The following is a 14,072-nucleotide window of genomic DNA, read 5'->3' on the forward strand; positions in this document are numbered from 1 at the left end:
TTAAATAAGAATTTTCTATCACAATTTCTCAAGCATTGCTTTTCTCCTCCAGCAAAGCAGTGACTAGGTTAGGACTTAGTCAAAATCTAGCCACAATAGAAAGTCTGTCAGACAAACCCACCACACAAAATTCAGGCCATCAAACACCAACACTTATGTTCTCAGCCAGGAGAGGACTAAAGCCATAAGACCATTTTACATCCTTAACAACATGTGTGTTCACCTAACAGTAACAGTGAATTTGACATCTAATTCACCAAATCAGAAGAAAAAAGTGAGTACAAGCAAGCATACTTGGAGCAAGATTTATCAGGATATAAACCGAAAATAGGTTTTAACCTATTTTAAAAAACAATAAATAATAATATATATATAAATAATATTATATATATTATATTATATGATATATAAACAATAAATAATAAATAAAAAAGTGTTCTAGTTACAGCGCCTTAGAACAAAATACATAGCTGCATCCACTCTATTTACAGCAGCATAACCACTGACCATCAAAACATTAAACCATATTCAGACTGTACATCCTTTAAGACAAATACTGACTTTAAAAAGATCAGAAAGAATTCCTTGTTCCAATTCTTAAAATGTATCCCTTAGAATTCACTAAGCTATTTATATGATAAATATTCTCTGTAGCATGCTAGTAGACCACTTACATACTCATCCTAAGATTTCTGGCTAAGTACATGCAAAAATCACAGATTCACACACACTTGCAACGGTCAAAAATCTGAAAGCCAGTACCCATCCCTACAATCCCCGCCCCCCCAAAAAACCCAACCGTGTAAAATCAGTAACAGAAAAAGAAAATGTAAGAAAAGGTGAGACTAACCTCACATTTTATTCTGGAAATTTAAATATTTTGACCATCCCCTAGTCCTGGAGACAATGTCTTACAATGTATCATAGGCTGGCCTCAAACTTTTGACCTTCTGCCTTTGATGAACTGTTTGATCCCAAGGACCACATGGTGGACGGAGAATCCACAACTGTTTTGACTTCCATTTGACTGCTGTGATATGTACATGTGACCATACACAAAATAATAAATGTAATTTTAAAATTCTTTTAAGAGAATTGACAATATATTTTAAACTAGGGTTGGAATGATGGCTCAGAAAATAAAATGTCATTCAGCCTGACAACCTGAGTTCAACCCTCAGAACCCATGTGTAAAATAATGACTGTGGTGACCTGCTGACCTAGATCTGTAATGCTAGCACTCCTAGCACTCCATGAGGCAGATATGGGAATCACTGGGAATTCTGCAGATAATCTATCCTGGAGTATACAGAATGGCAGAAGTAATAAGACCCTGCTTCAGCAAGGTATAAGAGAACTGGCCCCCTGGAACTTGTCCTGACTTCCACACAACACACCTGAGTTCTCTTCTCCCACCACCCCCTCTACACACACACACACACACACACACACACACACACACACACACACACACACACCTACCTCCCTCCCCCACTCTCTTTTTAGTTTGAGACAATCTGCCCAGACTGTTCTTGAACTCTCTAAGTAGCTCATGTAAGTCTCAAACTTATACTCTTCCTTCCCCAGGCTCCCAAGTATCTAAGACTGCAAGCAGGGGTCATCATGCATAGTTTATTTCTACTCTTAGTAGCTTTGTCAAAGTAGGAAGGGCTTCTCGGCTTCTCAGGTAGGCAGACGGTTTAGTGAGTTACAAAAGGTTTCATAGGATGAGAAAAGTCCAACAGTGAGTGTGTTCACTGCTATACAATACCCATTCCTCTAAAACTGTTAGAGAACAAAAAGTGTGTACTATAGGGGAAATGAATTAAATTACTAACTTAAAGCTTCTTATCCCTACTTATAGACTGGAATTGTGATAAATCTGCACAGGGCTAAAATAAAATGCTTTCTTTCATTGGTTTGGTGATAGTGGGGAAAGAGGTAGTGAGAAAGAATATGCCTACCAGGGATTATGTAGAGAGGTGGAAAGGAGAGCACCAATACAGTAGGTATCACAACAAGAAAGATGTTGGCACAGAGCAGGCACTCAACGTTACTATTAAATGGGTGCTATGGATTGAAGACTCTCATACATTCTTTTCAAGTTCTAGACGAACTGGCTGTTTTGTTGGGAAAGTTTATCACCTTGAGCACTCAATAATGCTTCTCTCCTCATGAGGTTTTGTCCCTCCCTGAGGATCTGTAACAGTTACAGGTTGTCATGTGAAGACTTCCCTGTAAATAAGCTCTTACCACTCAAAATCCCAAAGCAAACCTAACAAAAATTCACTGGGAGATGCACACATGCAAGGGCGCACTTGCACGCGCGCGCTCACACACACCCAATTACCAGTCACGAAAAGTATTAAGATTGATTGGAAACAGGAAGAGGCTCAATGGGAGTGTGGGGAGTAGAGGGGACAAAAGAGGGTAATGGGAGTTAGATATGATCAAAATACATTGGGTCAATGCATGAAAATGTCATGGAACTCATATATAGCTAATATATACCATTTATTTTAAAGTTCTCAAATACTTCTCTACAAGTCCAAGCAGCCTGGGATACAAAACAGCATTGTAAAAAAGAAAGGACTAAGAGGGGAGGGCAAAGTTTGCCTGATATAGTTTGGGCTTGCCCACCTATTGTTTTCTTTCTTATTAATGTTAAGACTCGGGCAATGCATACTCTACAACTTACCATGAAACCTTTCAAATAAACTACTATAATTAATAAAATATAAACCTAAATTGAATGTACCAGAAAATATTTTACTTTTTCCTAGTTATATATGGTATGCATTCAAAACTGAATGGTTTTACCTATTCCTTGGAATCCATTTCCTCAAAGGCTCTCCTGTATGCCATGCATTCGAACAGAGGACAAAATACACAAACACACATCCTAAGTAAAATCACAGAGATAAGCAGGGCAGGAAACAAATATAGAAAGAAAAACAAGGCTAGCGTTGAGAAAAGGGGATACTTGAACTAATAGGCTATGTTAATTCCTATGGAGGTTTTCAAGCAGAGACAATGTGGTGCCAAGGGGAAGTTAATTTGGTTTTGAATGTTAAAGGCCACTGAAGTAGTATTTTAATGCAATACAAACCTCAATTTCACGAAGCTTAGCTCGTTTTTCTTCACTCATTTCAGAGTACTTAGAGAACTTAGATTCAGTCATTTCTTCTCTGACTGGGTTAGAATACAAATGGTGTTCTTCTGATTTGGAACTCTGAGTGTCTTCTTCATCTTCACTTTCTTCTTCTTGACTTTGGAAACAGAGAATACACTGCATGTCACAATAGGGAAAACAAAATATTGTATTTTACAGTTTGGGTATTTGTTTCTCATTGTCTTGGAATTTAAATGATACTTTGGAATATCTATAAGTTTCTGAACAAATATTTGGTCAAATAATATTTTAGACAGTTCTTAAAATGTTTCCTTCTGCAGAAAAAGTTGAGTTTCAATATAATAATATAACCATGCTTTTAATAAATTCTGTATTACTATTACCAGTGTGCTTTTCATTCTGCAACACTGTTGTGAAAGCAAATAAAAGGAATAACCAATGAGTGTTACATATTCCTCAGTTCAGTGAAGGTTTGTGTTTAAAAGCCAAATATTTACCCCTCCTTCTGCAGAAGCTATCATCGGGAAATAATTGATTTGTCACACTTACCATAAAACTATCAATCCAACACATAGGAGCTTATGTGATTAGCACATTATACTGAGTAAAGCTCCATATAAAGTTTGAGTATTAGAAAACTTCAACTGTTACGTTTCAGCTGATCCTGAAAGCTAGCTCTTTATTTGGTTCTTGTTTTATATGTTTATGAAGCCTGCACTTTTTTTACTTTAGATTTGTTTTATTTTATGTGTATGAGCACTTTGCCTGAATGCATGTATGTGTATTGTGTGCATGCCTGTTGCCCATGGACATCAGGAGAGGGTTTTGAAAACCCTGAAACTGAGTTAAGGATAGGCGTGAATCTCAATGCAGGTACTAGGAATCAAATCTTGATCCTCTTCAGAAGCAAAAAGTGCAATTAACCTCTAAGCCATAGCTTCCTGCTATAGACCATTTTTAGCATTTCTTTCCACCTGTTACAAGTACTAATTTTAAATTCCATCTCAGTGAAAATGCAACAGTTTAGTATATAAAGCAGCCCTCAGCAAAAAGGCATTTCTGATCCAGCCACTAGAGAGCAGCAGTGAACTGTAAGAAATTCTGAAGAACTGGAAAGCTATGTGCAAGTCAACATCAATACTAACACACTCATACAATACAGTCACACAAAAATCAATTTTATGCCCCCCAAACCCAATGCTTTCAGAAAATGAACCTAACAATGTATCTGGAGTTCTTTGATGAACTTTCTACCCTTCACTGTAAATTTAAAAATTATTTGATTAGCACAGCATATATTTATGCTAACGTTTTGAGATGTTGCTAATGATAGTCCTGAACACAAAGTCAATGAAAACAGTTACAAGGAAAACTAACCTAAATTGTTCAACTCTAGTACTCTGCAGTTCCAGAGAGCTATTGTCATTGGTATCTCATCATTACCAACTTGTTCCAGTCACACTAACCTCACTGTCAGTTCCCTCATGCCATCAAACTGTCTACAAACTACTGACTGAGTATACTTCCTTGCAACCCATCAGTTGCATACAAATACACACAACTGCATACAAATGACATTCTATGCTGGGACAACAAAAGTGCTTCCCCATTTTTCTTCTTCCATCTAAGAACAAAAGACTAGTTTTTACAAAACAAAAACTCTTCCCAGAATTATCTGTAAAACTCAATATTCACAGCAATGACTTTAAAAAGTATGAAGCTTCATGAAACTTATCAATACAAACTTTAGGTTCTTACCACCATAATGTCAAAGGCAAAAATAATTCTATGATGACTACAAATGAGAAAACTACCAACATCATAATTACTTTACACTCACAAAGCCCCCGTCCCCCATTCCTTTCTAGTTCTTCTGACATGTTTACATTTAAAATAACAAAACAGTACTTAGTGATGGACTATCCAAAAGGAAAAGAGTATAATCTTCCCACTCAACATTTTAAAAATCACCTTTTTTTGGATCTAAAACAATATTTGATGACAAAGATTTGGAACAAATACAACTGATGAAATATTAGCTACAAGGCAGAAATGCATAGCCCTGGGCAGAAAACCCAGCAAGGTGAAGACTGCTGCAAAAACCTGAGACCAAAGCTCTTTATTCACTGGAAAAAAATGATGGAGACTAAAGATGATTCTCCCACAAGGATCTGAAGGTGAAGTTATCCTCTTCACTATTATTTCAACCACACCTGTCAGTAAACAAGGGAGTGTTTATGTGTGGGGAACTGGATATGTGTGAAACTTAGATTCTTACTTTTGGTTTTCTTCTTCTTCTGATTCTTCGTGCTGGTCAAATAGCTCCCACTTAGAAGTTGTTACAGCTGCAGAGGGAAAGGTAAATTAGCATTTTTGCTACAGCACAGTAGAAGCCCAACTTCATAGCTAACGTTTGTATTACAGAAGCTTTTATCTTAAGCTTGTATCACCTTCATGTTCTATACATCTTTTTTTTTCATACCTACACTATAACCATGGAGATTCAGGAATGATTAAAAACACTGTCACATTTATTTCTATGGTGAATGGAAAGATTTATTTATTTATCAGACCAACAAATATTAACAGATATGGGTCCAAGTAAGTGTAAAGAGAAAGGCAAATGTAAACTAGATCTAATAAACACTGTGGGATTTCCAAATGGATGGTGCTTTCCATCTACACTTTCTATTCAAACACTTTGACCTGAAAGGTTTTTCATGATTTCTCTGATTGTACTCTCAAAGCTTCCAAACTGAAGGCTCTAAAACAGTTACTACAGGAGCACTGACAACCAATGAATGCTTATGATAGACCTAAAACATGGAAGCACTGTGTCTGAGGTTTTAAACACAAAGAAAACATACACATGCAAATACAAAGGTACCAATAATTATTATAAGAACTCAATTTTCTTTCCCTCACCAAGTCCTAGGGATTCAACCCAGTGCCTTACACATGCTAGGCAAGTACTATACCACTGAATGACACCTCTACCCCAGTACACAACTGTTTAAAAGCTCAATGTTTGTAATTTACTCACCTTGTGCTTCCAATTCAGATTCATCTACAGCCTCCCATTTTGACGGGGCAACTTTGAAGATGGGTTCATTCTTCTTTGAATCTTCAGTTGCATCCACTATTGAAGAAATGATGAGCTATTAAGTATATCAGGGGATGACTCAAACTAATAGGCTTATCAAAAAGCTAATAAAAGTAAGTCCACATGTAGAAAAACATTGACAGTATCAAGAACAAGAATTATAATTAACTCAGTTTTGCTTCAAACCCTATTTTAAGCAATGCAAAGTAATCCCTCTTTTTATCCATAGCAGCCACATTCCAAGACCTCTAGGCTTGGCTCTGAACAGCTCTCAATTATATGCTTACCATGTCTCTTATCCACAGGTACTTACAAATTAGGCACAGTAAAAGAGTTGTAAATACAATCATGAAAAAGAATAACTGCTAGAATGTACTCTGATACCTAAAATTTGTGAATTCTTTTGAACTTTTCATTTAATATTTGTAGACCAAAGTTGGCAATGGGTAATTTTAAGCATGAACAGCAAGGCAGAAAATGGACAAAGAACAACTGCCTAGAAAATTCAGTTAATACTGTAAGCATATGGAGGTGAGAGGGATAAAAATAGATAAATAAATGCTAAATTATTTTCTAAACTACAAAGTTCATACTTTATTCAACACTTTAATGTAATTTTAGGCAGGAAAACAAACAGGAGAACAGAATACATTGGGCATGTGACGTTATGACTATGAAACAAACACAAGATGTTGCCTATGGCTTTCAGACAACTGAGACAGAAAAGAAAAAACTATTATTACAGGAGAGTGACAGTTCCAAAAAAAGAAAGACAACAACAATAAAGCCCTTTCCTTGCCATAGTCAAACATATTGCTAAATACCTGAGTTTTAAAAGGTCAGAAAAGGTGACTTGACATACCCAAAAATTAAAACATTTCTCCAGAACAGAACATCATGTGCAAAAATTAAAGCATTTTGTCAGTTAAACCTGTTAGTCCTAATGTTTGAAATATGAACTTACAAGGCACTCCATCAAGATCATCATCAAGACTTTTTATAGGGACTCCGTCAAGATCATCAATGGGAGTAGCATCAATGGGAATTCCATCCACATCTTCCAGCGGTGCGCCATCAAGCTCTTCCTCAATGGGAGCACCATCAAGATCATCCGGCACATCCTACAGAAACATGCACTACTGTAATGTTTTCCTGACTTGCTTAACTCTCTCACTATTAGATAACTTAAAATCCAGGACAAATCAATGTGGCTGGAGATCCTTATTTCCAGACACAATGTAAACCCTGCTAAGGTAGTAATTAACTATACATTATTTACCTAATAGGTACTAAGTGCTTATTATTGGTGCCTGGTAGCATGTGACAAAAGGATGAACAAAATCAGGTTTGGTTTTCATGTCAAAGAGCTTAGTAAAGGTTTTGTTGTTTAAAAAAGAAATATATCAGAACAATAGATTAACAGGGTACACCATCTTATTATACTATTTAATAATTAAATTTCACTTAAAGAAGTAGGAAGGTCCCCTGAAGTTAAAGTTAGGCTGAGATCAGATAAGACACAAGGTCCAGAAAGAATAATATGTACAAAGCCAGTAGCAGGAGGAACACTGTACACTGAAGAAACTGAAACAAGATTTTTAAGAAGATGGTTAAAAAAAAAAAAAAAAAAAAAAAGTATCTGTCTCCTCACCAATTGGTGAAGTAGAGTCAGGAAAATCCATGAAGAAAGTGAAAACATCCTAGAAAGAAACAATCAAATATGTGTGCAGCTCAAAGTATAGTTCCTGGCTTCCAAAAACAATTCCTTTAACCTCACCTAAACTGGAGACTGAGCCCTCAAAAGAAGGCTGCTCGATAAGACTCCCTACTACAAAACCTGTAAGCACAGCCAAACCTACAGAAGCACAGGCTACATGGAAAAGATGAAAGTGAAGGACCTCCCAAAGATCCTAAGTCCTCGACTAAGACACTCAGATACTAATATAAGTTAAATCAGAAGAAACTTTGCAAAGTTTTCATATAAAAATAACAAATGATACAAATCAGAAACTAAAGGAGAGTCAGCAACAGACAGAAAAATTAACAAGGTTAACAATATGGACTGAAAAAATTAGAAATGTTAGAAATGAAAACCTCCATGAAACAAAATTTACAGTAGTGAGCTACAAGATGGTATGGCAAGTGAGACACTTGCACACACATAGGCTTAACAACCTGAGTTCAATCCCTGAAAAAAGTAAGGTGAATAAGAGAAACTGACTAATGTCGAAAATGGTCTGGGCTCTCCTCATGAGCTGTGCCAAGTACATGCCTGCACGTCTGCAATCTCAGCACTTGGGAGGCAGAGGCAGGCGGATCTGTGAGTTCAAGGCCAGTCTGATCTACACAGCTAGGAAGAAACCATGTCTCAAGAAACAAACAAAAAAAAAAAGTTAAAAGGGGTGGAGGGGTTGTTTTGTTTTTTAGGTCTGGGGGAAGAGAGGAGACTTTGGAGATGACTCAATGCTCAAAGGTGAAGAACACTTGCTCTTGCAAGAAAACCTGGATTCAATTCTCAGCACCCACATGGTGGCTCACAACCATCAGGAACCTCAGTACCAGGGGATCTGATCCTTTTGTCTGATCTCTATGGCACCATGCATCCATGTGGTACACATACACACATGCAGGCAAAATACCCATATACATAAAACAAAACAGTAGACTCCTCAGTAGAACTAAGAACATCTGGTATGGAGGACAGAGTGGATGAAATACTACACTCAAATATCAATAAGGAAAACAAATGAATAAGCAACCAAGACCACAGACATCCAAGAACTCTAGGACATGCCAATAGCCAAACCTAATCATCCCTGGGATATAGGAGAAGTTTAGTTAAGCACTAAAAACACAGGGAATTAACTGATTCAATGAAATTTAGGAATGGAAAAATTCACAAATCCAGAGATTTTTTTCTTTTTAACACAAAAGTTACTTAGAAACCCAACAGACATGACCAGATAAACCTCTCTGTGGTATACATGGTCAAGACATTAAAATACAAAGCAAAGCAGCTATAAGGCAAAATGTCAACTCACCTACAGAGGCAGAAGTATCAGAGTTAATGTATCTCTCAGCACTCCCAAAGCAGGAGAGCAGGCAATGATGCAACCAAGAGTGCAATACCCAGCAAACTTGTCTTTTAAATACTCAGAATTAAGAACATTTCAAGACATGCATAACTAAGGCAGTTCATAAGCACCAAGCCAGCATTGCAAAAGACATTAAATACTATACAAGAAAAGGAAGACAGTCTTAATCACGAGAGCCAGGAATGAAAATTTTTCGAGAGAACTGGATAAACAAAGAAAAGACAGGAAAGAATCTATCATATTCAACCTGATAAACCAGCAAACCCTGATCCTAAGAGGGGAGAAACTCAATAACAAACGGGGGGGGGGGGGGGGGGGGGCAACAACTATTAGGATTATAACAATTAAGAAACCTTTCCCAGTAATAACCTTAAACATGAATGACCTCAATTCACCAACAAAGAGAATCATAATTACTACAAGAAATGAAGATGAAAAATTTACAAAGCCATTTTGGTACCATCATGCTCCATCTTCCAAGTTTATGTTTACTCTCTGAGCTAACTTTAACAAAATGGAAGTTTTTATACATAGACAATTCCCAACTCTTGATGATCTGACTTACACTTTTTAAAAATTAGCAATGATGCAACACAACACACATTCAGTAGTAACTGTACTTCAAATTTTGATCTTTTCTTAGGGTAGTGATATACAGTATGATGTTTACATGATGTTGGGCAGTGGCACTTAGCTATGGGCACCAGTCATCCATCTGATCACATTGACAAATAATATCTATCTACAGTGTTTCATTGCCATCACTTTTTGGATGTGTCTTCAGTAAGTTAAATGAGTACTCAATACTTTCTTTAAAACTGGGTTTCCTGTTAGATCATTTTTGCCTAGCTATAGGCTAATTTAAGTTCTAATTTAAGTTATATTCAAGGTAGACTAGGCCCTCAATGTATCTTCAACTTAATGAAGTTTATTTACAGTAAGCTTATGAAGAACCCCTTGTTAGCTGAGGGCCTTCTGTATATTATGTTTTCTATTAATAAATCACAAATTCTTCCATTGTCCCCAGAACAATGTTTAAGTATAGAATACCTACCTCTGTTTCCTTTTCTTCAATGATATTTACAAGTCCTAAGAAAATATTTTGAAGTTTGATCAAAAATGGTTCTGGATAGATTGCCCAATCTTCCCAGGCTCTGAAGCAGGTCATTACCCGTTGCTGAATGAATAGAAAACACACAGTGAGTGACTAGTTGAGGCAGCATGTCTCAAACTTCAGTTCATGAGGACAACCAAATTTTCCTTTAAGTTGCTATTTTTTTCCAAAAAATTTTTAAAGCAATGTTATCTTCCAAGAAAAAATACTTACTGAGTGGGGGGGGGGGGGAGCGACCACTTGTTTTTTAGTTAAGGTCAACTCTCCTGTAGTGTGTGTGAGCCACATCCTGAAAAACCATCTCATAGTACCTTCTGACCACTAAAGACCAAAGCCATCAAGCTTTACCTGAATCCATTATGACCCAATGAAGTCTTGGCTAAAATTTTCCTTTGTACATTTCTTATACTTTTCTATAAAGCATAACTTATAATCAAAATTCAAGACTAAAATTTTTTATGGATTTGTTTGAATATTATGGTGTTATGAATAGGAATGGCTCCCATAAGACTCCTGTGTTTGAAAGCTTGGCACATAGGGAAAGGCACTATTAGGCGGTATGGCCTTGTTGGAGGAAGTGTGTCATTGTGGGGGCAGACTTTGAGGTCTTCTATGCTCAAACTATGTCCAGTATGGCACACAGTCTCCTTCAGCTTCCTGTAGATCAAGACATAGAACTCTCAGCTCCTTCTCTAATACCATGTCTGCCTGTATGCCAACATACTTCCAACCATGATGACAACGGACTAAACCTCTGAAACTATGAGCCAGCCCCAATGAACTGTTTTCCTGTCTGAGAGACTGTGGTCATGGTGTTTCTTTCTTTCTTTCTTTTTTTCTTTCTTTTTCTTTTTTTTTTTTTGGGGGGGGGGGCGCGTTGGTTTTTCAAGACAGGGTTTCTCTGTGGCTTTCGAGGTTGTCCTCGAACTAGATCTTGTAGACCAGGCTGTTCTCGAAAACACTAAGATCTGCCACCCGTGTGCTGGGATTTAAGGCGTGCACCACCACCGCCCAGCCGGTCACAGTGTTTCTTGACAGCAATAAAACCCTAACTAAGACAAATACCTATATAATGAGGACATGGGACAGCTTCCCAAGCTAAAGAAATTTCCCAACAAAGTCTTCTTTCCTCAATAGCATATTCATTTATTCAATTACTACGGGGTAGGGGGGGAGAATTGGCTGACTTTTCTTTTTGTTTTTTTTAAGAATTCTCTTTTCTATTTTTATTTATGTGTATGTGTGTGGAAAGTCAGAAGACGACACTGGATTCCCTGGGGCTGGAGTTACAGGCAGTCGTGAGCTGCCTGACATGGATGTTGGGAAATGAACTCATGATCTCTGGCAGAGCGGTAAGTGCTCTTAACCTCTGAGTCCTGATTGGCTTTTTCTTAACATTGGTCTACAGGTTAAGCTTATTATTTTTTTCTTTTAAGAGGTTATCATAAAAAAATAGGTTTGTTTTCCACTTCAAAGCAGCTCATCAAAATTATTCCCAGCCTGTCTTAAATATGTACTCATGATTTAAACAAGAACAGTGTTCAGTACTCCTCACACTCTGGGAAATTTTAAATCGTCCACACAACTTCTGAAGAACAGATTTTCAATTCATGATCAAGGTCATTCTTAAACCACCTTTGTGCTCCCAGTATTGTTCACCTTCAAGCTCCCATGCGCAAACTGAGGAACCAGTGACGTCCCCTATTTCTATCAAGTTCTGAACCTGGACACAGCCGTGAAGAACTGTGTCTCAAATGACACTCAGCTTCCAGAATGACACACTTCCTACTAGGGTACAATGAGGCCTTTCTCTGGTGGCATTCTATGGTAGGCAGCCATTAAATCTACTCAACCCTCCCATTTTCTGGGGGAAGGAATACAGACCAAAGCTTCAGGCCACCCTGAGACTGAAAGATGTGGCTAGCTGTTGTCGTCCATGTTCGGTTCCAGACCCTCACCCCAGCTCAACCATGGCACCTCCAGGCCCCGTATCTCAGAAGGTCAGGTCTCTCACATCACAACCGCCTGATATATTGGCGCTATCAATGCCCTGAAGGTACTTTCTAAATAACCAGGAATAACCACAATGCACCTTCCTAATCCAGACAAATTAGTATGATAAAACAAATGATCTTACAAACATGTTCTCTGAGAAGTAGGAAAACAGAACAAAACAGTATTAAAAATATTTAAGTAAGACTTGAGGCCCTGAATTCAGCTCCCAGCACCTACATCAGTTGGTTCACAATTCCCTGTAACTATGACTCCAGGGGGACCCTACACCTCTGGCCTGGATAGGCAGCTGCACACATGGGACTATATCCACACAGAGACACATACACACAATTAAAACTAATAAATCATTAAAGAAAATTTTGAAAATAAAAAATATTTAAGCTAACATAAAATTAAAAACTACCTGACAACATACATAGTATTTTAAAGAATTTTAAGAGTAATTTCTAAAAGACCCAAGTCTTAAATATTGTATTTGTCTTACATTCTTTTATAGCCCTCTAATGCCCTCCTCCTCTATTTGACACATCAGGGCAAAAACAATAAAATATACATACCTTAAAATTTTCAGATTGTAAATGGCCTTGAATTGTACGGTAAGTAGCATTGAGGTCTGAAAATATCTGACATAGCTTTGTTTCAAAACTGAAATTCAAACAATACATTCTTTAAAATAGAATTTGTTTAAAAACTCATATTCTCTTCAGCCTGCTAGCCAATGAAAATCTCTTCTGGTCTTATAGATAAAGCAAATTAAGAAACTTAAAATACCAGTGTCCTTTAGCAAGAAATTTTTTTTTAGGATGAACTTAGCCATCTGGTCCTCCTTTTTTTGTGTTATATAATAGCAAATTTAAAAGGTACGTAACATATAGAAGGGGAAAAAAAATACTAGCATAATTAAAAGTAGGGCTATCCTCCTGATCTCGTTCCCCTTCTCTCCTGCACAAGTACACTCACACAGACACATATGCACACATATGTAGCACAGGCTAGCCTAGGACTTGCTACATAGCCAAGGATTACCTTGAACTGCTCATCCTCCCACCTCCACCTTCCAAGTGCCACCACCACACCTGACTGTACACAATGCTGGGCTCAAACCCAAGAGCTCTGGGCATGCTATACAAGCACTCTACAAACTGAACTCCACTCATCCATAGGTTTGAAAACTTGTGTTTTCAAAGGAGCACTTGGACACTGTATGGAGAACAGACCGGGGGTATCGAGGAGAAACCAGTTAGGACACTACTGCTGTAATTTAGGTGAGACAATGGCAACTTCGGCCAGCAGCCAGGAAAGTGGTGTCAATCTGGATAGATTATAAAATATACTTTTATCAATAAGTATTGGGGAACAAAGGATGGGGTTAATAAGAAAGAGGGAAATGTCAGAGACTTCAAAGAGCTAAGATTCTAAAATGCAAATCAGTCCCCAGTGTCTTCCTCACTATATAGATTAGTTAGGATGACCCTGAGCTGCTGATCCTCCTGCCTCTACCTCTGGACTGTCAGGATCACAGAGTGCACAAACACACCTGCTTTTACGTGGTGCTGGAGATCAACCCGGGGCTTCTTTATGCCAGGCAAGCACTCAACCAACTGAGTTATA

At 37.6% G+C, this 14,072-nt stretch overlaps 1 protein-coding gene across 6 annotated transcripts in view; it reads right to left on the reverse strand.

Moving 5' to 3' along the window:
• U2surp (U2 snRNP associated SURP domain containing) overlaps nucleotides 1-14,072 on the reverse strand; it is a 53,873-nt gene that overhangs the window by 6,562 nt on the left and 33,239 nt on the right. For all 6 annotated transcript variants that reach the window (XM_027410938.2, XM_027410936.2, XM_027410934.2 and 3 more), the window contains 6 exons: nucleotides 13,019-13,106; nucleotides 10,386-10,508; nucleotides 7,201-7,357; nucleotides 6,177-6,272; nucleotides 5,412-5,478; nucleotides 3,110-3,269 (listed from right to left, as the gene is read on the reverse strand). In XM_027410938.2, coding sequence (XP_027266739.1) covers nucleotides 3,110-3,269; nucleotides 5,412-5,478; nucleotides 6,177-6,272; nucleotides 7,201-7,357; nucleotides 10,386-10,508; nucleotides 13,019-13,106 — 691 coding nt within the window. The remainder of the gene's footprint in view (nucleotides 1-3,109; nucleotides 3,270-5,411; nucleotides 5,479-6,176; nucleotides 6,273-7,200; nucleotides 7,358-10,385; nucleotides 10,509-13,018; nucleotides 13,107-14,072) is intronic.

Source organism: Cricetulus griseus, chromosome 4 (genome assembly GCF_003668045.3).
Source record: "Cricetulus griseus strain 17A/GY chromosome 4, alternate assembly CriGri-PICRH-1.0, whole genome shotgun sequence".
Classification (NCBI taxonomy): domain Eukaryota; kingdom Metazoa; phylum Chordata; class Mammalia; order Rodentia; family Cricetidae; genus Cricetulus; species Cricetulus griseus.